At 36.8% G+C, this 27,595-nt stretch overlaps 1 protein-coding gene across 1 annotated transcript in view; it reads right to left on the minus strand.

The window, feature by feature from the left end:
• EYS (eyes shut homolog) overlaps window positions 1–27,595 on the minus strand; it is an 826,250-nt gene that overhangs the window by 385,161 nt on the left and 413,494 nt on the right. The window contains exon 29 of the mRNA XM_065631328.1: window positions 2,175–2,299. Within this exon, the coding sequence (XP_065487400.1) occupies window positions 2,175–2,299 (125 nt within the window). The remainder of the gene's footprint in view (window positions 1–2,174; window positions 2,300–27,595) is intronic.

A 27,595-nucleotide genomic window follows, 5' to 3' on the forward strand; every position in this document is an offset into this window, starting at 1 on the left:
TAGTAGTAGCCTGCAACAAAAGCAGAGTTTTTCCAAGCTTTTCTACTTTTTGTCTCTGGAAGAGATTTTTTCTTTATCTTCCAATCTCTTCATTCAGTTCTGCAACTTTCCAAAAAGCTATTTTTCCCAATGGTTTCCTTGCTTATCCAAATACACTGAGTTTCTGAGTTGTAACCTTCCTTCAGATGTTTCAGAAGCCATGTAACTCAAATGACACTTGAAAATACCACATTAACTAAAAAAAGCAAGGTATGTAACCATGATACACATACCTAACACATGCATCTCTTTCACTGTGTCTTTTTCTATTAAAGAAAACATGTAGAGATCTTTCACCCCTACTAATGAATGTTATTAATAAAAGAAGTGTAAAAGAAGGGCAGTTTATTCTTGGGTTGGAAGGTGTTTAAATCATGTTGGCATCAGGAGTGAGTTCCAAGGCCCCCGAGAAGCTTCTTCTACTTATACCAAGCATTTCCATGTACAGTTGCATACAGATAGCAGCCACAGTCCTTGGCTGGCAAGCAATTTTTAAATGTCTATATTCAAATATATTGAAAGTATTACTAGCTTTAAAAATATGGAGAAAAATTTTAAACTCGACAATGTATTCTGTGTGAATCACTGAAATGGCAAATATATATATATCTTTTACATTTTTAAGTCATCTGTATTGGTAAAATAATATCTAGCCATATGCAGTACGAGGTAGAGTGACAGGACATGCAGTTTTATCCAGGTAGAATTCCACTGTGTAAAACTGCACTGAGAGGAAAAAAGATAAACAGTACTGAAGATAGGTCATGACTCAGGCTTTTAAGATCAGAAGGGACCATTATGATCATGAATTCTGACCCTCTGTATGGCGAAGTCCAGAAATTTTTCACTCAGTGGTTCATACATCAAGACTATAATGTCTTCCTGGATTATTGAGTATCTCTTAGACATTAAAAAAAAAAAGTTGCTATAAAAATATTAATCTGTGAGCAAGTTAGTCCTAAGATTAAGACAAGGATACTTCTATTTAAGTCTCATGTATTAGAGTATCATTCCTCAGTATGAATAAACTGTCCATATTGACTCTCACTACACACACACAAACATACACACACGCTCTTGCTTCAGTATCTTGCATACTTGAAAAAATAAAATCTCTTACATGTAGTTTTGTAAATTGCAGTAGGGACACTTCAGAATTAAAAAAAATATGTAAAATAAAATCTGATTTTATTGATATTGAATTTATTTGCATGAAGATATCATGGGTGAAGAGAATACTTATTGTCAAGAATATTTCTAAGCAATTTCTAAAATAATCACTAAGAAATCTTGGACAAATACCAACAAATAATGCATTTAGCAGTGCCAGTCAGTGCAATAGGAAATAATAGGCTTAAATGGAAAAATTAAAGTTTTAGGAGGTAAGTACTAGTATAACTCTTAAATTAAGAGTAACTGAATTATGGAGCAGTATGCTCCAAGGCATTTATTTATACTCTGCTTATGTTGACAAAAGGCTCTTTGTTAATAGACATGACAGGAGACACTGAGTAGTCCTGAACAGATTAAATTTGTGATTTTGTGACAAGGCAGGCTGATTGTGACTTTTGCTTTTGTATAAATACTAAACCTCTTATACCTTTTTAAGTTATCTATGTTAGCATAAGAAAACAGCTCCCACTTTTTTTTTAGAAAGTGCTTATTTTCATTCTGTTCATAATTTTCCAGAAAATTTCATCCCTGCCAGAAGGCCTAAGCATGGGTTTGTGTGACAACAACAATAACAATAATAAATGTTGGCTAAAATGTTCTGAATTTCTTTTCAGGCAATCTTATTCTGTAACTAGCTAAATTATCTAGTTGCTACACATTGCCTATTCTACTGCTTGGTCAGTAAGTTACATTAGCAAAGAACATACACAATAAACCCAGCTCCAGATAATTCCTCAGAATCGATGTGCTGGTTTTAGTTTTAGGTCTTTCTAACGTGCTTATTAGAGTAGTTAATTCTCTTTAGATTTCATTTAAAACGCTTGTCAAAGAGATAATAGTTTTGTACCTTGTAGATTATATACAAATTAAGAGCTTGATATAATTTACCAATTTTCTCAATAGCAACACTGATAATTCAAAAAGTATAATTGTGTAAGATTGTTCTGTCTGATGTCAGTTACCTTGTTGACATTTACAAGTGTATCCATTTATATGATCTTCACAGGTTGAGCCATGTAGACAAGGTGATGAATTACACTCATTAAGTTCTATTTCACAAAACTGTCCAGAAAATCCAGCGAGACACCTGAAGCAAACAATATTCCAAAGTGTTATACTACACATAACCATTAGATAAAATATACTTTGTGTGGAAACAATTTGTATAAAATATGTGCATTAACAGCAGTGTGGAAACAATTTGTATAAATTATCAGCATTAACAGCACACAATCTCATTTATTTCTTTCTGTTTTAAGAAGTATTTTACTCGAAGTCTTCTAAGTTTCACACTGTAATCCATGGTGATCTTTTAGAGGATTTATGATGTCAAACCTCAGTCACGAGTTTCACATCTGGATCATAATCAAACCAAACAGTCTCAATTCAGTTTCCTGGTTCTAGCAAGGTGAGTACAAACCCTTCTTAATGGGAGACTGTCTGTTTATTTAGCTAAGTAACTGCAGTCTGTGCACGGAAAACTGCTTGTTAAGAAATGTTGAACAATTAAATGTAACTACAGCATAAAAGCTAAACTTCAGGAACCATGCTTTATCATTCTAGTTTTCAAGTATTAGTCATCATGAAAAAATGATTTTTTTTTCCTCATAAATTCTATGTGATCATTAATACCAAAATATTTTGGTATGACTTCAACATGTAACTATACATCTGATTCAAACAGATTCACAAGACCTCTAATGAAGATCAAAAATCTTACTGATCTCATCATTGAGAGACATCCTTGCACACACCTGCACATCTTTACAGACATACTCAAATATGTTCTGCAAAACAGGGCCACATAATGGTATTTACAACATTTACTTTTTTAAGATGTTTTGTACATGGATATAATTTACATGAGACAGTGTATCCAAAAACTCCTGTTAGCAACCAGGTGGTACACATCTTGCATGTTGTCTTGGCTCTAACGAAGAGCATAAAACATTATGCCCCACTTAGAGGAAGATGAGTACATTAACGAATTACCTTTGAGTAAATTAGAATAGTCACATCACTTATTCCTCAAGGTACTACATTGTACGAATACAAAACATATCATTGAAATTAAATATCTGCAGTGTCTACCTTAACTTTCCAGATCCTGAAGCAAAAAGGGAAGAATGATAGACCACAGAACAGGTACATGTAACACTTCTTGAAGGATCATTACACTCTGTATTTGCAATTATGTTTTGGTTTATTTCTGCCTTGACTATTAGAAGATATATATTTAATCTTACACGGAATACACTCTGAGTAATGGGAATTTGGAATCTACCAAGCCAAATCTACATCAGCTACAGCTGACAGTGATGGCACATTGCTTGGACAATGTATAAACTGACGCACCCACTACTATTTTTCAAATATCTAATTATAATGTGTGAAAGAACGTGGATAAGGCTTAATGAGTGAACCATAAGGGCACCTGAATAGTTCTTTGGCAACAAAACATCAAGCAAAATATACGGAGACGGTACAGTTTGTCCTTTCATCCTACTGGCAAGCATCAAAGCCTAGGGTTTAGAACTGGATTAATGCCACCTAACTTCACGTACCTAACTGTAATAACCCTAGAATTCTATTATGCTTACTGGAATAAGAAGCACAGAGGATGATGGTGTTTAATGCAAGCCTAAACAACTTTCCGCAGATACCTTTGTCTTTCCACTGGCTTTATACCATATTAAAAAAAAAAAAAAAAAGGGAATGACTTCTCCCAGATGTGGGAAGGATGAACGCCTATAAACTAATGGAAAGAATAGTCTACTAAAAAAAAAAAAAAAAAAGGCAATTGTTCACAGGGAATACTGTGAGAGTTTAAAGTCCACTTACCTTTAAAAAAAAGATTACAACATAAACTGGAACATTAATTATGTAAAAATTCTGAACAGAATAACTATACCCATGTGTAAATAAGATGGACAGGCTTGACTTTTATCTGTAAAACTCAAAAACATGGGTACATTTGTGACATGTATACTTTCTAAAGAGTAGAAACCAGTAAAGCCAGAAGCAGTTTACAGAGTTATCGTGGTCATAACTAGGTGGAGCAAGAGTGACTAGTGGAGCAGGTTGATATAACTCTAATGGAAAGAATCAATAGAATGGAATCAGCTTCTCGGATGACCTACAGGATGACCTACAGCTTAGATGAGTTTCAGATGATTTTCTACTCAGCAAGGCTTGAGACTTCAGAGACACAAACTATATATACAGAGTTAGGCCACGGGCCTAACTCTATAGACACTAAAGTAGAAAAATAGAGCTGTAACATGAAGTATATTTATATATATTTATATGTATAAAGGTTTGGTAAAATAATCTCTTTTATACTGAAAACTTTCCAAATATTTATTAAGTGTATAATACTATACAGAATGATGGTGTCATCACCAACAAAGAAAATAAATAAAAAATATTACATTGTCTTACAAATTGATATTTTTGGTGGAAAACATAAAGCCATTAAAGCACTTACATATTCAGTAAATCACATCCCAAATATGTCAATTTGCATAAGGCACTCTTTTTCCTAAGTCAGACCATCATTAAACTTAAAGACTATTTAAGAATGTTGCAAGTATTTCACATACTATTGTGGTTTATTTTTTCTAAATGCTACAATACTGCAGTGTTCAGTTTGCTTGTGTTCAGATAGCATAATTAGATATAAAAGATGCTTCATGACTGCAGAGACAGGCACTCTATCAACTAAACGATTCTGAGCAATTATGAAACAACTAGCAGTAAGCAAGTTGCTGGCATTTGTAAGTCATAAAAAAAACACCTTAATCTCAGCAGCTTTCTCAAATTTCCCAAAATTGCAATAAATTGTATGCTTTGTTAGGAGTGTTAATGAAGTTAACGCTTGTTAAGGTATGACAAGCACTTCCATAATTTCTTATTTTTTCTACATTCTTACCTTCATTCATGTTCCTTTTTTCATAAATTTATAGTTCTCTTCTGCCTATCTACATCCTCCCCTCCCTTCTGTCATCTCTTTTTAAGCATTAGGAGACACAGAAACAATATAATTTACATAAAACTGATATTAGAAATTTTAAGTAGATACAGAACACAGTTCTTATGCTATAAATAACATTAAATTTAACTCAAATACTCTGGAACACATTTGTATATTCTGCAAATGAAAACCAGGGGGGTTTAGATAGCTTTCATATCAAGATATGATCACTGCAAATCTTGTACATTGATTACCATTTATTAAAATATAATTTATGCCTTTATAAGTAAATGCATTTGTAGGTTTAGCAGCAAATAACTTTTAGAGCTTATCTAATAAAGCAAGCTAATACATTGTGAAGTATGAGCTTTTAAAGTTTCAAAGGTATCAGCACAAGATCAAAAGTTCAGTACCGAAAGCAGCAAAAAAATACTTCTTGTTTTCTGTAAGATAAATGCATTCACAATTTAATTATGACCAGTTTATAGGGATGATGGCAATGGTCTTTCTCTTTTCTATCATTCTCTACAGCTTTTTTTCTCTCATATAAAATACTGAGATAACATGCTGCAAATATAGTCCCTTTCAGTTTTACTTTTATATCAGTCATTATCAGGAGTGATCATCTTAATTTGGGCACATGCAATGCAATACCTGAACAGAAGACTGAAAAAATTCTATTGAATTGCATGGATTTGAAACAGAAGAATATAGCTTTAGTATTTCTACAATGCAGTAAGGAACAGAAATGGGAATAAGTGTCTCAGCAAAATGCTTAGTGTAGTGTAGAAGATGTAGAAGATGAGAGTTAATTTCCTTCTTCCAGAAAAACATGGTCAGCTAATCACTGTTAAACCTCCTATGCATCTGTATGAGCCAGTTCTTTGCAGTTTTCAACCTGCATCTTGACATTAACTGCAAACTGTGATGAAATGATATCTGCAAACTTTCAATTTTGCAATCTTTCTTCACTCATTAATCTCAGCTGGAATGGAAATTCTGTCTTCTACAATGAATGCAGGAGCTTCTTAAGATGACCTTGAAGGTCCCGTAGTTAAATAAATGGGCATTTGCCTTGGTTATGACAAATGCTGTTTCAATAGCACGATTATTAAGTAGCACAATGAAGAACAGAAATGAAAGGAAGAGGTGTACCTGCCTCTCAGTGTCTAAACTGCCTGCAAAACACGTACACAGATTTAGAATCAGTAGCCAGTTTCACCACCCATCTGGTAAAATGCATCCCAAGCCACCTAGGAAACCTGTGAGTCAAAATGATTCTGAAGTGTAACTATAACATCTTAGACACTTCCAAGCCAAAATTCCTAAATCAGGAGCAAAGTGCACATCAGTTTGAAGGTGCTTCCTCTTTATGCTTGCCCTTTGGGCTATTGGCTAAAATGTACACATTAAAGATAAATAAGTGAGATTAACTTGTTGGTCAAGAATTATTTCACTCAATATAAGAAGAGAAGGGAAGGAAAGTTTAAAAAGCATGAGTTTTTTAAATAATATTTTCAGGACAAAAAGAAACAGTAAGGATAGAAGTGTGAGGCCCTTCTCTTTGGGGGATGAAGTTGGGAGATGAAGTTGTCATGGCACTGCTCAACTGGAGGTAAAGATAGCTGGTGCTCTAACGATACGGCATTAGGGACATGACTATTTTTAACACTCTTTTCATCTAAAAGTCTAAATAGCAACAGCTCTGGGACAAAGACTGTCTGTTCTTGCAGAAGAACAATTTCCTGATCCTCCATGCCACTCTTCAGTCTCTCCAATACCAAGGGCTAGTCCATCTTAGGCTTCCTCTTTCTTGTCTATACCCTTGCATCTCTGGAGGGTGTTGGGACTGATAAAGCAGAGATACTTCCAGCTCTATTCTTCTAAAGACGTCATGCTTCTGTCACAACTGAGTTTTCAAATTCAGCTTCCAGTGAGATGTACAGTTTGAGAAGTCCATTAGTTATCCATAACATATTATTTCACTCTTACCATCCCCCAAAGTGCTGAGAAAACAGAGACTGTCATGCTAGGCACTGGTGACATCGAAGATTGTTTTTCTCAGAGAGCTAGCTGGCAAAAAAAATCAAACGTTTGTAGCTTTCACTCATACCTGCTACCACAAGTGGTCACAGATACCTAGGAAGATTCAGTCACAGAAACCATTGCTGCCTGGGTCCTGAATAGCAGAGTTATGTTGGGAAAATTTATTTTGTTATATCCAGCATTCTAGCTTTATTAAGATGATTTTCACTATGGTTTTCATTATGATTCACTATGGGTGATAGAAGCTGCTCTTTGTCCTTGCCTCACAGGGCTTTGTGGTACTTCGAGTCAGTAACAATAGAGAGAATACTTATGCACTGAAGGCCTTTTGCCAAAAGCAGCTTGGACATTTAAATTGAGTGAGGCATTATACATAATTAGGGAACAGGCAGGAAAGGGGCTGGAGAATGGGTCTGTAATGGACTCAGTATAAAAGCAATTGGCAAGCCTGAAGCTGGCCTAGCTGCACAGTTCAGGCAAAAAGAAAGATGATTCACTGAGGATGAGTTTAGTTGTCTAAGGGACTGACATTAATATGAAGAAGAATTGAGACAGTTGTATAGATACAGAAAGACAGCAGAGTTAATAGGGTGTTGTCTATATGCACTTTGCTGACCTATTTAGAAAAGATGAATCAGGCCCTGAGAAACATTCACAGATACAGTAATCTTAAACCAGAATTTAGGCATTTATTACTATAAAATTGACAGATTTACAGAACTACAGGAAATTGTAACATTATTGATATTTTATCAATCAAAGGTCAGATAAAATGCCTCTACATGATTTAAGCAGCCCTGTCTCACAGTGTTGCAGACATCCTCCCCAAGGCTGGCTATACAGTGGGTCAGAAATGGGCTAATTGTTAGTAATAAGAAAAATACTTGCTCTATATATAACATTGAACGATCTAATGCAGGAGCTGCTGCACATGTGAGACTGATCCCACATCTGCAGTCTTGTTCTTCATTATATCTAATCAAATAATTAAGGTTGTACATTATGATTTATGAATTGATAATAAGGTAGAAATACTTCTAAAGAATTCACAGAACTCGCACTGAGAAAATGCTTATTTTTCCATTAGTCCAGAGCTTGTCAGAGTGAACCCGAGAACATTCATGTTTCCGCATTAAAGCAACAATCTTTTTTTGAGATTAAAGCTAAAAGAGCAGCAGAGGAATGTATTAATGAATCAGAACACAGCTCAGGCAAAATCTCTTTGAATATCTGCGTATTTTATGAGATCCTCACACTTCAGTATAAACTCTGTCTATAAACTCTCTTGTTTCGTGATTATTGATCAAAACACTAATGGCAGAAAAATCTAAAACATCCTCAAAGTTGCTCTGCTCCTGAAAATTATGATAAATAAGACACTTAAGTTATTTTACTAGCTTGTTATATAAGTACGTAAGTTTTGGTTCTGTGTGTTTTGGTTTGTTTGTTTGTTTTTAACTTTCCAGTTATTTAAACAAAGAAAAAATGTACAACTGCTTCTACACAAATTAGAAATTCCATATTTGTATCAGTATTGGAAAGATCGATCAGAGAAGAGGTAAGGGAACTTCACAGACTTGTTCAAATATTTTACACAGAAGTGGAGTTATTCAAGCCTAATCAGAGTTTTGTAATAACAATTTTGGGCTTGCCAAAATATCTGTATTTTTGCCAACATATTTCCATATAAAGAATGAGTAAATCAACAAGAGACTTCAACTCCTAGATGAAGATTTTAATAAAATCCCAAGATGTCCTATGTAAAACTCCTGTAAAAAAAGTAGCAGTGATAACTGTTGTCAAAACTTTTTTTTTGTTCAAGCTAATTCTGCATTCTGAGGGTTACTGGCATGCATGCATTTCTACTACACCAAATACTACATTTAAATCAACTGCAAAGTGACTGATTAATAATCTCTTAAGAGAATCCAATTAATTTTGATCTGTGACAATTATAGCTGCAGTCATAGTAAAATTTCTTCTATGTGAGTAAACTTTCATCCTCAGAGAAAATGTGCAAGAACCCAAATGTCAGCCAAAGTTTTACCTTCAACTCTAATTCATATGCTGTTGTAACTCATTGCTCTTTGAGTTTGTTTTGTAACTCATCTTTTGAGTCTATTTTTTATCTGTACCCTTTTCCTTCTTTCTCCCTCTCTTTCTTCATCCGCCTTGTGACCTTTTGCAGCTTATGAATAATTTGTGTATTTGTGAGATATAAGTTTCAGGAAAAAAAGCATGTTTTCTACAACACAGAAGATTATCAGGTTTATCTGGGAGCAACGATTAACAGCAATTGTACTTGTAAGAGAGCACTTACGACGTAACCTTTACCTGCCTGTGTGACTCATTCAGCCTGGTAAAATCAATGAAATTTATAGACCAGTCCATACTACTGTTTGAGACATCAATGTTTCTTCATGAGTGTTAACCTTGATGAGTGGGGCAATGCTTTGTTAATACTTCTCAGTTAGGTAATTAGGACTTTGGGCAGAATAATAGATCAATGTGAAAAGCACCTCTCCTGACCAACTGTCTTGGCTAAAATGGTTTTGTAAATGTGCAATGCTTTTTTGACATTTGTCATGACTTTTTCTTTTTCAAATCTGCATTTTCTGTTCAAAATAAATCTAGTTAACTGCTCTACTGTAACAGGCCAGCTCTGTCACTGCAAATTTACACTGGGATTGCTATACATTATTAACAAGCTATGAAAAGTCACTGGCTAAATGTCATGGAAACTGAGATATAGCAGCACCTTGGGATTCATATAGCAAACAGTTTAGTTTTAATCATCTTGGACCACAAGGTGCCTTGACATTTGCGAGGCAACTTTTTCGTTTTTAACTTCCACTGGAATCAGACCTCTATTATCTCTACCATAATTCTTGACTTCAAATGTGATTGGAAGTTTTACTTTCTAAATTTAAAAAAGTGAAAAATCGATCAAACGTGGACCTTATCACTCATTTCATCGATGCTCATATGGCAGCTTGGAAAGAAAAAAGGAAGAGCATGGAAGACTCGATAATTCAACCACCTTCAGGATTATTAGAGAAGTTTCCTATGAAATACGTGACCCTTAACTTAGCACTACTGAGGCATGACCTTCATGAGCAGTGTTAACACAACAAACTTCTTCAGAATCTCTTTAATTTCAAAGAAAAAATTAGGAAGATCACGGATTCATTTTAAATATGCATATGATTACAACATGTTTTCTTAAAGCTTTGAAAATTTATTGGGAAAATTCATCTATAGTGCCAAATAAACTTGCACCCATTATCATACTTCAGTCTCTAACAGCCAACCTTTTGGATCATAAGTTCCAATTTACTGGAAGCCAATGCATCATTTTTGCCCTTTTAAGTAGGATTATTCACAGAAAAAATAAAAAAGACAAACATTATTTTATTCAACTGAAATTACTATTTCTCAAGAATACAAGAGCAAGCCAAAATCCTGACCCTTCTAACATTACTTTGAAAAATGAAATCTATTTTATTTTCAAGTTACACTGTGATGTTTATAAAGTTTTGAATGTTCAGAACTTATAACTTTCAAACTTAACTGCCTCAATTTCTGTGCATCTTTTTTTCTTATTTTACACATTTGTCCACACATTATCGTATTGCCATAATACACATGTCAAAAAAACAAAAAAAAGTTGCCTCATAAATAAATGTATATATGAAGTATTGGTTATACAATGAATGACCACAACCTCCCACTCCCCATTTCCCCTGCACCACTTGGAGGAGGGGAGAGGGAGAAGCAGGTGAAGGAGTTGGGAACAAAGCAGTGAAGGCCAGGGAAAAAGAGAGTGGGGAGGGGAAATTGTTTTAGGTTCTGTCTTTGTTTCTTACCATCCTACTCTATATTAAATTCATGACATTTAATTTTTCCCAAGTCGAGTCTGTTTGCTAGTGGTGTCCCTGTGTTTATTTAGACCCCTGACTTTCTCCATCTTCTGAGAAGAGGGAGAGAGAGACTGACTAGCAGCCAGCCAAATTCAACGCACCCCAAAGCTATATGCTTTTCCAGAGATTTCTACATAACTACTGAAGTTCTCAATTTACTTCCCTACCTCAAGAACTAATTCTGTTTACAGTAACTAAGATAGAGACCAAGCCTCTTCAGAGTTTGCCAGGACTTTGCTAAGGAGCTCATCTCAGAAAAACAGCAATATAACATTACTTTCTTCATGATGAACTGACCTGTACTCTAAGCATATTCTGTAAAAAAAAAAAAAATCCTTGAGAGAGAATGCAAAATAGCATCATCTGATGATGATGTTTTTGCTGTGGTCTAGAAAATTTGTATGAACCATTAGATCTGCATACTGCCCATTAACACAACATTACATATAATGTTAATTTGATTAAAATAAAAAAAATGTTGGCAGTAGAATATTTTATTGCATTCTTGTTTCATTTATGAAGTTATGGAAACTTTTGATATATTTCCTTTCTGAAAATGAATTTAATAGATATGGGGATGTTACTGTGAACCTAATAGAGAATTCAGAAAGGAAGCTTTTATAATTATCTAACAATGACCAAGCACCTTATTGCTTTAGAATTAACTTCTATAGGTCAATCACTTCAGCTGAGAAACGTTTCTTCTAGGTGTTTCATGATTCTAAGCTTTGCATCATACATTTCAAACCGCTTTCACAGTGAAGCTTTACCAGGGCCTTCAAGTAACACCAAACATGTGGGTGTTGGACAGGTCACATAATGAGCTCATCTTGGTGTAAAGTGTCCCACACGTTTCACCAGGTACAGATTTTGAACTGTTATCACATTAAGCTCAGATGCAGAATTCCCTGTGGAAAGCTGAAAAATGAAAGTATCACGTAAATCAAATTACCTGCTATCTGGCCATCCATCTGGCTGGAAGATTGTGGATGCTGGTGGTGATGCAGCAGATGATGCAATCAATGTGTATGCCACATATAAAAAAAAATTAAAATGTTCTATTTCTTTTAGATTCTGAAAAACTGATAGGGGAAAAAAACTCACTGACTTCTGTGTGCATCTGTGTGTGAACTCTTAGTGATTTCTGTGATACGATGTTGGATCAGCATAGATCTTTGTTGTTACTGTGGTTTCACTGGTGGGTTAAACTGATTGTCTCCATAAGCCAAATGACTCTGAGTTCAATGTAATATGAGTCAGCTGCCTTACCACTAATACTATTGAAAATTGCTTCTCCTGATGTACCTTAAAGCATGTTTCTACAGAGAGAATTTGAGAAAGCAGCCAGGAGGCAACTCACAGAATTCTCCCGAGAGAGCTTTTCTCAGATTATTTTCTCTAAAACCCTTCCCAAGAGTTGATATTGTGATTGTTAATTTTAGAACACTTACAATGAAGCTTTCCCCAAGCTACAGGTCTAGCATATCATGTTACTTTTTTTCTTTCCCTTCCCTCCTCTGAATTCTCCTTAGAGGCACTGTCAAGAATGAACCAAATTTATTTACCTCTGAAGTAAGATTTTGCTTAGAATGAAGGAAAAATAAATTATAGCTCTCCACGGTTGCCAACAAATGTTAGTTCTATTTTAAACAACAGTGAATCAAAAAGAAGAAAAATAGTAATAACACACTTGAGTGTATATTTGATTTTAGAGGGCTTTCTACCATCTATTCACCTAAAGTCATGTTCCTATCACGTTAGCATCCCTCCCTCCTGGATATTTACAACCTGAAGTAACAAGAGTAATCTTTTTCCTTTCTGCTTGTTTTCTTAGTTTATGGGAGAAGTCATTCAATGATTAAAATATTTTAGAGTTGTATGAAAAATTTTCATTACCATAGGTTTACAGAAATCTACTGGTTTAAAGATATCAGACATTTAATGCCAGTTTTTGGCCCCATCCCTACTACATATTATTGCCTGAGATTTATATTCACAGGAGTAGATGTAAGGAAGAATGAACTGATACTTCAAGACTGTGTAAGCAATGACAGAAATAAAAGCATTTTACTCCTAGTTCTTTTAGAAAAGCGACCCTGTCAGCATACTATGCTAGATATTCTAGTGCAAGGCATCTTTCTTCACAGAGCGGGAATGTTGCATGTAACGGAGCCAAACCAGATTCAGGTAGTTTAGACAAGATTGGAGCTGGAAGCTCTGCAACTTTTGAGCTTTCTTCTGTGCTTGAAAGAGAGTTAATAACACAGAGAAATTATTAAAAAAGAAAAAAAAAAAAAAAGACAACTAAATGGTAGGGCAATAAGGAACATATTTAGAGCTTTATTCCTGACTATAATAAGTGCAATGTGGGCTAAATAGAACTACTTTTTTACTACTCAGGACACAAAAAATTACTTGGGACATTGTCTGCATTTTTATTCATAAAAATATCTGGCCAGTAAGGGTAGAATGTCTCAGGACCACCACAGCATATACTAAACATTTGCAAATGAAAAGTTCTGTTCTTTCTAAGGTCATTGTCATTATAAGAAACCTTAAACTTTCTCAGTCCACTTGGATACAGGCTTTATTTTCCCTAAGAGAAAAAGCAGATTTTACTGCCAATAAAATCTCCCACTGTGGTTAACATGGACATTCTTATTAAGTGATAAATTACATTCTTGCTAAATCACAGTTGGTGGGGTGCGACAGTGTTATAAGAAAGGTTAATCTATTGATGATCAGGCTAGAATGAATATAGTAAAACAACCAGAATGGCTAAGCCTTCATGAAAGTCTATTGGAGTTAATACACTCCTCTATTTTATTAATCTATCCAATTGGACCACTAGATGCATTTCTTCACACACCAGTAGTGCAGACAGAATTAAAGAAGGAACTGGCGTGTGTGTGTGTCCTTGCAGGACTTATGAAAAGCCACCAGTCAGCTCGTTTCTAAAATAATCCAGATATCATTATCTGGTCAATCCCTGCTCAAACAATAGTCTCCCTAAGCTTTTTATTAATAATTCTTGTACACTAATATGTTAAGACAGGTCCTTAGCTGATGTAAACTCCTTGATAAGTTTCTGTGCTCTCCAGGCACTCATTCACAATCCTAGACACAACAAAACAAAGTAATATCATACACCATTTTCTTTTTTTTTTTTATTTGTTAAATTTCCTTGGTTCAAATCAGCTCCTTATATGACCATGTTGAGAAACATGCATATGAAAATGGAGGTTTTGAATTAATAAATTTTATATAGATCTACTTAAAGGCATGATTTATGAACATCTTAGTCGTCTCTTTGTGCTGGAACAACTACGAAATAATGACAAAAGTAATCAAGATGGTCTTCAGCCTATTCCAGCCAGGACAGACAATGAAGTAAAGCAATTTTTATTTGTACTGTCCCCTAGTCCAGTCACCTAAGATCTCTCCATTTTCAGTGGGGGAAGGCTGCTGCTTCCAGAAAGCAATTCATACCACTTTAGATATCTGTCCTACCTTGGAATCTCCAGAAAGTAATTCAACTGTTCGTTTTATGAAGGGGCAGTTCATAGTTGGAGAGTGCCTGTTGCTCCATTCAATATTAGTAGAACACATACAACTGATTTACACAAATGCTTAATTTTTGCAAAGCAGATATAAACAAGATGGATCTCATTACTAGTGTTATATTACTAGGAGTTTTGCATCTGTAGTGAGATTTTGTATTTCTAAACTCAGTTATCTGAAAAACTTATTTACTTGTTTGCTCTCTAAAGTTTCTCATTACTCTGAGTGTCTCTACACTTAAAATTATTTTCTGTTTATAAATAGCCATAATCAAATATTGCTCATGAGAAGTATTTTATTTTGAAAAGTCACAAATTATGGGCAACTGACTGAAGCTGGTGATTTCTGTTTCCTAAAGAACATACAAAGCACTCATTGTTCCAAGATGAAAGCCACCCTGAGAGAGAAATATACAGGAGTATACACTGGATTATAAAACTCTCACTGGAATGAAATGTGCTTTTTGAAGAGGAATTTTTTTCGTATTTAAGATACCAAAGATTTTGCTCTAGACTATGGAGGATTTTTGAAACAAAGCACATCTTAAAGCTAAATCCAACCTGCTTCTTTTCCCTTAGATCAGTCACACACTTCCTTAAGGACGTCTCGAATGTAAGGCCGCCTGCTGTGTAATGATATCTGTTTAACAGCTATTCATCATAAGGAAAAAGGACAAAATATAAGAAAAGTAATAAATGAAACATAATTACACAAACTTTAAGGAGTGATATACAACTGAGATGATAACAAACATGAGACTTTTCAAGTCACTAACTGAAGGGACATTGAAAGGATCAGTTGAGCACAACAGTGGAAATGTTCAATCAGAACTTTGTAGCTAGCAAGAAAAGAAACATTATCATACATGTGAGAGGAATAGGAATATAAACTAATAATCATGTATAAACAAGCTTCTCATCAGTGTGCTTCTCTGGCCAGTCCCTCCACACAATCCCCATAGTCTGTGCTATCCTCCTACAAAGTTCCACTGCTAGGTTATTTTGTGTGTGACCCTACTGTGTTTGTGGACATAAGCAGCCAGTGAAATGGACTAGATAGTTAGAAGACCACCATCTGGAAAGACCCAGGGTTGGCGGTTGCAACTGGCTAAGGGGCCTATGGTGTGAGTCTTTGTATTGGATTTTAGGTCCACGCTAATATTTCAGGGATCCATGAATACAGATTTATCTATGAATAAAGATGGAGAGGCTGCGTGCAAGTTTCACTAGTGTAACTGTTGTGTTTATGTGGGTGCCTGTAAAGGCACTGCTGTGTTGATCAGTGAGGCTGGTTGGCTACGTGGGGTGTATTTGCTTTTTTCGAATCACTGTCTGCAAACTCTGCTTATGTAAATAGGACTGGATATTAACTTCCACCAACTGCTCACAACTTCACCTTGTAATTGATCTTTGTCAGTACCAGCAAAAGTTGGTACTTGGCTTGTACAGCTGGAGTGCTCAGTCATGGGTTTTTTTGTTTGTTTGTTGGGTTTTGGTTTGTTTTGGTGTGGGTTTTTTTTCCTGTCATGGTGTCCCTTTTCTTTTGTGAACCACTACAGGACTTGATGTGAGAGATCATTGCCGATATTTCATCCTCCTTCATGCTAAGTGCTTCACTTAAACTCCTTTTTGTATATTAGCTTATAAAACAAGTGAAAAGCTCACAAAATGCTAAAGGAGAACAGGAGAGGTGTTATCCAGAGAGATAACCCTTCTGATAGAAAACTACTTTAGTTAGTCTAACTTTGCAAATACTATTTAAGACCTCTGTACTTCCCAACTCTGATAATAGTTATAATACAGAATGGAGAGCACCTCATTAGCAGGTTGCTATTTACTCTCAAGACCAATTTCCCTACCACCCTTAGCTTATTGTTAGAATCCCCAGGGATCATTTCACAGTGGTTGGCTCAGCTGATTCTCAGTGTTAGTTATTTTGACTTTGAATGATTCAAAAATAAGTAAACTGTACCAAGTTCCATTTGAGAATATATTCACAGTTTTGCAAATAGTATCAACACAGATTGTCCCCCTCTGTCTCACTGTTTCAGTCCTTTAGCTCAGTAGATACAGTATTGCTGAAGAAGGAACCACAGGGCTTGTTCTAACACTGCAAGGCCACTGGACTGGGTCTTACCAGGCATGATTTGTCTGGACTTGTCTTACTCTTGCCTGGAGCTTTGTTTTAGCTTTTTAGCTCTAGCAGACCATTATCTAATTTGTTCGAGTTTTACTTATCTTTGTGCAATTGTGTGGTGCTATGTCTCTTCTCATAATAATTCTGATATAGCTCTGTGAGTAACAGATAGTGATAACAAGTACTATAGCGACACAGTTTATTGGGCACAGAATAAATTATGTGGTATTGTGGAATACAAACACTGTATAACAGTAGAGACTTTGAAAAATGTAAACATGGGATGACAGATCAAGGCTCTAAACAAATCATCACTGACTAACTACTGAACACAGAAGAGATGATAAGGTTGGAGCTGGGTGAAACTGGCTTTAGGAGTAACAAAAGACAAACTTCCAAAATAAATAAACCAAAAAGAAGCAAGGTGTAGAACATGATAGAAAAATGCTTAAAAATATCCCCTAGTATGAGCTCCTCCAGTATGAGAAAGAAGCCCCCACCACATCGCCTTGGAAAAGGGTTCAGGATGACAACTCACTATAATGCTTTCTGTCTCAATGAAGCCATTAAAAGTGTTAAGTTTTTAACTGTTAAAATGTAATTATTGTGATCCAATTGCAATAATTGGATAACTTGCATGGTAAGTCTTAGTACTTTTGTAACTGGACTAGTAATATTTCTTTGGCAAGATTGTTAAGATTCCAATTGACCCACAGTAAATTCTTGGCTTTGCATATAAACCACATCTCTTTGTGAAGCTGGGACACCAGTGTTTTAGTGCGACATACTGGGAAAGGCAACCAGACCTAAAATTTAGTTGAACCTTTTTTCCCCAGATTTTTCTCATACGTCCAGTGCACTTTCCACCTAGGGGCTCTGTTGGGTACTTCTAGTGTTAAGCACTATGATGTTTGGAAACACAATGACAAAAACCAATCCCTTCTGAACCCAGATTGACTTTGACAGCGAATCAACAGTGTCACCTGGAAAACACGCTACTTGTTCACCACTAATCACTGCTACTGTTTATTTGGCTAAAGACAGATACACTAGAAGTTCTCCCATGGTGGTGGTCGGGGCAAAAGACTGGTTGACTACCATAGCAAGATGAAATTGTGGCACATACAAAATGCCTCTAATAGCTATGTAAAACTCATTTAAAATCACAGCTGTCACCTTAGATTCCCCAGAAGCATGATCAGAAAATATTGCAATCTGTCCAGATTACTAGCATCCACAGCAATTTCTGCGCAGTAGACATTTTAGGAGAGCATATAGCTCCATTTAATAGTAGTAGAGAAGAGCACGGTCAAGTCAATTTCTTTATCAAGGGACATAGTTGACTGCCAACAATGTAGTTAAAACACTTAAAACCAGCATTCCACTAGAAAAAATCATAGCACCTCTTTGAAAGGCTGGACAAAGCTATAATAACTCTCAGAGAGATGAAAACAATTTTGACACAATAAAAGAAAACAGTGGAAAAAGAGAGGAGAGAAGTTGTGCAGAAATTTTTAAATAAGAGCTCCTCACACTAACTAGAACATCAGTTGATTTTCTTCTTTTACTGTGTAATTGCAAGATCTTGTATACTGACAAAAAAACTGCTAGGCTTTGTTACTAATACATACCTTCCATAAAACATGCAGAGACACTACAGCAGTTGGTAAAAGCAGAAAACTAAAATAGATACCAAGGATAAACAAGAATATTTACAGAAATCAGTACTTGCACATTCTAAGTCAGACTGAATGCAAAATGTAACATTTTTTTCCCCTTTTCCCTATGACTTTACTTTTTTTTTTTTTTTTTCCTTAGCACAGAGTATTTCCCTTCAGGGCAAGCATACGTATTACATATGAGAAGGAAAAACTTATGCCTTCCTTACATTGTCTGGTATCTTACAAATACTGATTACTATCTGTGCTAAGCTACCAGTGATGCTGCCAACAGATCATTGCCAGTTCCTGATTTAAGCTAAGAAGTGGATTCTTCTCCCACTTCCCACTCCCCCACCCTAAAATGGGTAGAATGAGTATTAGCATGAAGATGGTGTTAGGTAGTGCTCAGTCATAAACTGTACTTGTAAAAATTAATAGTGGAAATAATATATTATCCATCTTAACCCACTGCTTTTCAGCACCTTTGACATTAATCCTCTTTTGTCTGTTCAAAAGACTTCTATTATTGTACAATGCCACTACTTTCCAATATTTTAAGAATAAGTTGAAGGTTCTGTTCAAATCCTTACCTGTCTAAAACTGCACTTCCAGCCTGCAACATTTCTATTATCTACTTAATTATGTGCACTCTATTAGTTAAGCTCTGCTTAGAACTTCCTTTATACCCTCTGCCTTCATTCTTGCCATTTGCAGCACATAGTGCCTTCTGCTTATTTTTGTTTCCTGGCCTTTGGTTGCTAGCTGTAGTGCTATGGGTGGGATTCAGTCACCTACACAGAGATATCATGTGAGAATTTAGGCAATCTAATGTATTCCACCACGATTCCTGCTACTTTTCCAGAAGTTCTTAGCTTTCTTAGCTTAGATTTTCTTTTTCCAGAAGTTCTTAGCACTTAACACCTATTGCACTTCAGTAAATGCGATTTGTGCCATTAACAGTAGAAGGACACGGGCTCTATGTTGACCTGACATTGTGGGCTCTCATGATTTGTTTGAGCTTGTCCTTGCCTGAACTGGATTTGTTTTGTTGTATCATCTAGGCTGAACTCAGTGACTGCTACTCCCCTGCTCCAGCTTTGGGGTTGGCCCCTCTGGGGAGGGTGTCATACACACCCCTCAAGGCTCTGCAGACAAACCATAGCCCGTTGTGGGTGGGAGGCTGCAGCTGGCAGCTTGGGAGAAGGAAGTATGCTGCAATATGGAAACATACGAAAGAAACCCAAGTGGACCCAAAAAGTGAGGAGGAATAAGCTCCCACCATCAGCATCATGTTCCTCCTCGCAGAAAGGACATCGGAATGCTAATGGCTTATCACAGCCTACGTCACATTTTGCGTAAGGAAGACTTGAACTGTCAGTCTTTAGGACTGGGAAGGACATTGGAAGTGTGAGCATAACACCAAAAAAATGAGCAGCTGCTAAAAAATAATAATAAAAAAAAAGTAACAACTTACTGCATTTGTAATGCATCTGTAATTCAGAGCACTGGGCTGATAAAACTAGCTCATGGCTCCACCATGTATTTTGTGTTCCACTTTGCTCATAATAACACTGATTGCAACCTTGTCTAGACAACCAAATCCCACTCTGCACCGCAGGACAGTTCTCATGCCTTCAGTCATTTCCATTGCACTCTACAGCTCAAATCCACAGCTTTATCTGATTAGCTAAAAAGCTTGCCCATTAAGCTACTGTAAGACCTTCTCCACAGAAAGTGATATTGAAAGTTAAGATCTCATGATTAAGTACTCAGGAACAACAATCAGCATTTATACCTGAAGGCTTGATTTAACTGATTTCCTCTACTCCTACTCATTGTTTCCTGGTATTCACAGAGCTATCATAAATATCTACTTAGAAAGTTATCTGACGTTCTGTAAGCCACGGCTTTAATTTCTTTTGTAACTTCATCAGATCTTACTCATGCGAGGTGGCCATGTCCCCAGCCTGCAGCGTGTCACAACATGGCAGCTCCTAACGGGGAGCCAGTCCTCAGACATGCCACGAGTTCACAGAGGAGGGAAAAAACCCTGCAGGGATAACTTAAACTTCCCTGCTAACACTCAGGAAAATACACTTTAAATGTGTCTTGGCCTTGTAATGAAGATTATCTTAGTCTTCCAGTAGAAAATTTGACCTATGTGTTTCATATTATATAATCTGCTTGCAGAAGAGTAATGGCGGAATAGGAAAGATTAAAACACGAAGCCACCCCTTCACATCAGCAACCAGCCTATCAGAAAAAAGCTAACAAGCAAGACCCCACCAATCAGGGAGTGGCTTGCAGAAGCTGTTAGCTGCAGAAGCCCCTGGAACCTTCTGGAAGGTCTGGAAGGTCCTGAAAGCCACTGTCTGGATCCAGGGCAAAGCTGAATCACAACAAGAAATAAACAACCTGTGCCAGCAGCTGCTAAGAGGAGGAAAGGCTGCTGAAAGAAACAGAAAACACAAAGTAAACCTGACCCCAAAAATCCACCTCTGAAAAAAAACAAAACCACAAAAAACTGTCAAAAAAAAATATAACCCTCACCAAAAAAAATTTCACCATCTGCCTTTCTCCTGCACCCTTGATGCACCGTGTAGACAGTTCATGGCATGTGCTTATGCGAGAAGGTGAGGATGAAGGAATGAACTTCTCATGGTGGCACTGGAGACGGGGCATTTCAGACCATCTCAGATGGTGACCAGAAACATCCTGCTTTTTCCTCACCCTGTACTGAGGCTGAGCTAGGCCACTGCCCTCATGGAGACCTCTGCAAGGCACAGGAGGGTGACATTTTCTGACAGGCAGTCAGACCAGCCTACATGTGGCACAACCGCTGGGGCAGCTCCTCACCACGTGAGGGCAGACAGGGCTCCTTGCAGATGCACTACAGTCTCCCTCTGCTCCCATCCAGCTCTGCTGATTTTTTGTCTCCCCACTGTCACTCCTCACATCTTGTTGCTCACCTGGTTCTTATTGAACGCAAAGGGGGAAGCAGGGGCAATACTGAATGTGGTCTTTCCTGCACACTACAGTTGTCAAATCCACACAACAGCAAACAAAAAATATGATGCCACCTAATGACATATTATAAAACCCTCTGGCATGTTCTGGAGAACTTCCACTTTTTTCTAGGACCTAATAGACTTTCGGCTTTAAATTTGGCCAGGTAAAGGTCAGACTACATAAACATTCCTTTGTCAGCTTTATTGGACTAGAGAAACTGAGATTACTACAGAGTTAACTCCTTTTGGGAGAGGCTTTGTCAGAAGGTGACATTAGCCCCTTTTGTCAGTGAATTAAAGCACTAAAAATCAGGTGTCCGGCTCTACACGCAAACCCTTTTTTTGTCATTTAAATCTCATGCAAAACTTCAGTCTCCCCAATCCCTCTACAGTTTTTAAATACATTTTTCAGTACTGTAAAAGAAGACAAAGACACTTGGTGACATTTTGTTACTCTTACTGACTCTGACATTGAGCCAAGCATATACAGACAGGACCAAATTGCTCCAACCCCTACAATTTTTATGCTTCCCTTACGGCACTGCTCTCTCACTCCAGCCAATTTAGGATGCTGGAATCTTGCACAACTGAACTAAGTGGCTTTCTAAGCCTGGCCTGCTCATTCTTTTGAAGTCAGTAACTGCTCACTAGATAGAAGTTATAAGTAATATATTTATCGTTGTGCCTCTTACTGACAACAAGAAAAACATCAATTTAACTTCTTTGGCTCAATGTGAACTAAAGCCTTAAAAAGAAGATGAGTGACTCAAACTACTTTGCTGCTGTTGCCCTGCAACTCTCAGAGAGAAATGAAATACTGCAGGGATCCTAGAACTCAGTTACAAGTGCCTTTTGCAGGAGATAATAAATTCAGTTACTAGCGGCCAAGCCATACAAAAATACTAGTTCAGATTTATGCACATTAAGTCTCCTTGACCCTGTTCAGTTCTGAAAAGGGTACATTCATTTAAGGGACTTAGCAAACATTTTATTTCCAGCTGATTTCTCTCTGGCAGAGAAATCACTATTGAAGTGTTCCTTTTTTCCTATAGATTCAGAATCACATCACTAATACATTTATTGTTGTCATTCTTATTATAATTCATATGAATGTGACATCAAAATAGCCAGATCAAGATCTGTGGGTCTGTACACGTGGTAAGAGAAAGTGCTAGCAATATAAATAGACGAAGCCAGAGGGAAGGGAGCACAGCCAAAGAGAAGTGAGATACTCAAGGTCATCCAAAGTATCCATGAGAAAGAACTGAGGTTTTACCCGAATAAAAATTCCTGAAGCACTCCATATGGTAGCCATTTCAAAAGTAACATAAACAACATGCCACATTAGAGCTATCTAAATTTAGGATGTTATTCTGCATAATATAACACCCTCTAGCTTAATCTTTTTCAATGAATCTATAGTGACTTGCTAATCCTATCTGACATAAATGCAGAACAATCAGAAGTAATAATCTGTAACTCATTAATCCTGATGTTGGTTATGATGCCTAATATTATGTTTCATATCAGTGCCTTATAGCACATTCAGTCACAATGCAAATGATTAATCTGCATTAGGAGATGCAGCTGTATAAATAGATTGCTTTTTTTCCAACTTCCATTTTATTTTTACATGTATGTACATAATAAAACAATTAACACTCAACTAATTCGGAACTGTAGTGTGCTCATTAAGCTGTGTAATTATTTGAGATGTTTACAACTACTTTTCTCACACTAATTAACAGGAAAAATGTAAATCACCTCTTGTTTTTTTTCAGGCTGCCTTCCTTTAAAAAAAAACGTTCCACAGATGGCATTTTTGACTAGTGCTGTGCAGTAATGTTTTATAAAAGTTGCATAGAGCCTTATGAACCCCAGTTAATATTTAAACCCTGCTTTCAGTGGCAGCAGGAAACAATCCATCTATGTCAATAGTAGAAAACAGCAACAACAAAAGTTTTCTTGGGAGGTATTTCCTTTTGAACACAGGGCAGTTCATGTTATCTTGTAGAGAATTGTTCAATGGGCATCCTGCGTGTAAGCAGTGCCTCCCCTTTTGTTTGGACTTTATTCATCACACTTCAAAGTTTTCCATGCGTCTTCAGTCTTATGTGGTTGACGTGCATGAAAGATTGCATTCTGCTACTCCTCAAGAAGAAACACCTGTAACTGCCCTAGGTTCTGCTTGCATTTTCATACATGTTCATCAACAATAGTGTTGAAACTATCTTAGGTCTTACATTAAGTTTAAACATAGAGTATACAAACTAAGGTTTTGGATCAAGTAATAAACAGGAAGTGGGGGTTTGACTTGTTAAATATCTCTGCAATCTCTGTTTTACATCTTTGGCTATTGCATGCCCTGCAATGTCTCAGTTAAGGAAGACACAGAATTCATTTTTCTAAATACAGGAATAGTTCTCTGTTACTAGATCTGGAACAACAGTCAACAAAAATTAAAGTGCATATAATATGGGAAAATATCCTTTTCTTGCTACAACAGAATTCTGCAGTCAGTAATCAATGTTGTTCTGTTAAATATAGAAAATGATGGACCAGAAATGGAAAAAAAGGTTGGAGTTTCATACTTCTAAATGTTTTTTTTTTGTATTTTTAAGCATTTAAAAAGTCTTGCAAATAAGTGTGCATGCCTACACATACACACAGATTTTTTGTGCTAGAATAAGATCCCGTAGGTATATAAGCTTCTTTGGGTAAACAGTCTAAAACAGGAATGTGATAAAATCTTTCAAAAGTAATCACTTTTTTTTTTTTTAAGCAAATGCAGAAGCTATATATATATACACACACATTATTAACTCCTTTTAATTTTGTCATACATATATACCCCTACATACATATAAACACCTGCGTGCATATTTACCCTTCCCCTATAAAAGAAAACGGTTTTTCCATTGCAAATGCTGACATTTGCTGATGTCTGTTAGAATTTTAGCATTATGTGTCAAAAGAAGTCCATTGGAAAGAGCTTATTTTTTCTTCCTAGTGTTAACTTTTGAATGAAATACAAGTTTACATTCTATGCATATACTCCAGAAAAAACTAAGAAAGCACCTTGAAAATTTTAATACTTGGACATATCCAGGCATTAGATCTTGTAAATACATTAAATCCATTTATAGGGCAGGCACTTAATTTGTGCATGCAGATGTTTGCAACTTCAAAAATGCATGTGCATGTTTAAGCACCTTTATTGTCATACTGACATGATGCTTTGATGCAAATTGAATGCTGGATATTTATTTGCTTCTGAATGAAGAAGTTGCAGAAAGCCAGGCAGCAGTTATCTAAGAAGGCCAGGTAGAATGTTGCTGAGATGTAAATCAGCAAAGATACCAGCCTCAAGGACCTTAGCACACACAAAGGAGAGACATTGCTGTGGTCTTGTAAAAAAAAGCTATTTTCCATAGGCAGTTGTGTTAAACCTAGCAGTTGTCGATTATAAAGCTGCAGATGTTTCCAAATCTGATTAGAGCTGACTGAGTCCTTTTAGTTTCAGGCCATTGATTTCAAGTATGCTTAGAGATTTGCTAGAAGGCGTAGTGTGCCAATCTATACAAATAAAAGTGCTGGCAAATTGCCAGGGTATTACATATAATCTCGTAATCCAGCAGGTGCTTGCTCTGAGAAAACAAAGTGTTTGATGTGGCTCTCAAGTTTTCTACTAGGCAGTGTCTCTTATAAAACATAAATACTCCATAATCTTCTTTTTTAGATCGAAGATTAAAACATACGTACCTTGTATTTATCAAAAAATATTATTCTGGTGTTACAGTATGCAAGAGCTCTGATGGTACAACCAGCTAGAGAATAACGAGAGTGGTTTTATAACATGATTATATATATAAGGCTTCAAAAAAGAAAAATAAGGTATGATTTCACTTAGAAATTTACCTAATATTTTTTATTTTTCCAGCATCAATATCACATTAAATTTTGTTAATAGGTGACACTGACAAATTTACAGGAATAATCCAGTTACAACTAGGTTTTTGGCAGGGAAGCTGTTTTCAGGTAGCTTTTGTTTAAACAGATGGCTGGGTGAGGAAAAAAATATTATTTGCATCTAAAAAAAATAGTGAACATACATATAAGAAAAATCAAAAAGCTAGAACCATGATCCAAATGTGAAATCAGAATCATAGAATACCAGGTTGGAAGGGACCTTTAGGATCATCTGGTCCAAACTTTCTTGGCAAAAGCACAGTCTAGACAAGATGGCCCAGCACCCTGTCTAGCTGAATCTTTAAAGTGTCCAATGTTGGAGAATCCACCACGTCCCTGGGGAGATTATTCCAATGGCTGCTTGTTCTCATCATGAAAAATTTCCCTCTTGTGTCCAATCAGAATCTCTGCAGGAGTAACTTGTACCCATTACCCCTCGTCTTTTCCATGTGACTCCTTGTAAACAGGCAGTCTCCATCTTCTTTGTAGCCATCCTTTAAATATTGGAACATGGTGATAAAGTCTCCCTTCAGCCTTATTTTTCTAAAGGCTGCACAAACCCAGTTTTCTCAGCATTTCCTCATATGACAGCTTCCCAGTCCTTTGAGCATCTTTGTGGCCCTTCTCTGGACACTCTCCAGCCTGTCCACATCTTTTTTGTATATTGATGCCCAAGGAAGAAAGACAGTTTCATATTCTTTATTTATGCTTTGACCTGTTAAAGATACTAAAGAAATGTTAATCATACTATTAATATTTTCAGTAGCTGATAACAATCCTATGGGGCACACAGGGTTAAAGACACCCCTGATGAGGAGTAATGACCAATACAGACAGTATTTTTAGCTGGCACTGTCATACCTGGACATGATGTGTGCCCACAGTGAGAATTTCAGAGACCTCTCCCGGTCCCCTTGCCTTTGGAGGAAATTAAAATTGGACCATACCTATGCAGTCAGAGAGCACTGAATTCAGCAAAATATGCAAAAATACAATGATGCAGGAGAAGAATTCAAGTACGATATTTTATAAAATTGTATGGATAATACTTTTTTCCATGCTGGGAAAGATTCACATTCTAATCTTCATAAACTAAGAAAGCTTAGTGTTCCTACTCTCCAACAGAATGGCTTAATTTTCCATGCCTCTTTCCTTAAATGTTGTGAATCATCTAAATTAATTACTTTTGAGATCACAGAATCACAGAATTGTTGTGGTTGGAAGGGACCTCTGGAGATCACTGAATCCAACCCACTTGCTAACGCAGGTTCGCCTAGAGCAGATCGCACAGGAATGTGTCCAGGTGGGTTTTGAATGTCTCCAGAGAAGGAGACTCCACGACCTCTCTGGGCAGCCTGTTCCAGTGCTCTGTCACCCTCAAAGTAAAAAAGTTTCACAGAATCACATAATGTTAGGGATTGGAAGGGACCTCGAAAGATCATCTAGTCCAATCCCCCTGCCAGAGCAGGAACACCTAGGTGAGGTTATACAGGAAGGCGTCCAGGCGGGTTTTGAATGTCTCCAGAGAAGGAGAATCCACAACCTCCCTGGGCAGCCTGTTCCAGTGTTCCGTCACCCTCACTGAGAAGAAGTTTCTTCTCAAATTTAGGTGGAACCTCTTGTGTTCCAGCTTGAACCCATTACCCCTTGTCTTACTGTTGGTTGTCACCGAGAAGAGCCTGGCTCCATCCTCGTGACACTCACCCTTTATATATTTATAAACATTGATGAGGTCACCCCTCAGTCTCCTCTCTCCAAGCTAAAGAGACCCAGCTCCCTCAGCCTTTCCTCGTAAGGGAGATGCTCCACTCCCTTAATCATCTTTGTGGCCCTGCGCTGGACTCTCTCCAGCAGTTCCCTGTCCTTCTTGAACTGAGGGGCCCAGAACTGGACACAATATTCCAGATGAGGTCTCACCAGGGTAGAGTATAGGGGAAGGAGAACCTCGCTCGACCTACTAACCACCCCCCTTCTAATACACCCCAGGATGCCATTGGCCTTCTTGGCCACAAGGGCACAGTGCTGGCTCATGGTCATCCTGCTGTCCACCAGGACGCCCAGGTCCCTTTCCCCTACACTGGTCTCTAATAGGTCATTCCCCAACCTGTA

This window comes from Caloenas nicobarica, chromosome 3, assembly GCF_036013445.1.
Source record: "Caloenas nicobarica isolate bCalNic1 chromosome 3, bCalNic1.hap1, whole genome shotgun sequence".
NCBI lineage: Eukaryota > Metazoa > Chordata > Aves > Columbiformes > Columbidae > Caloenas > Caloenas nicobarica.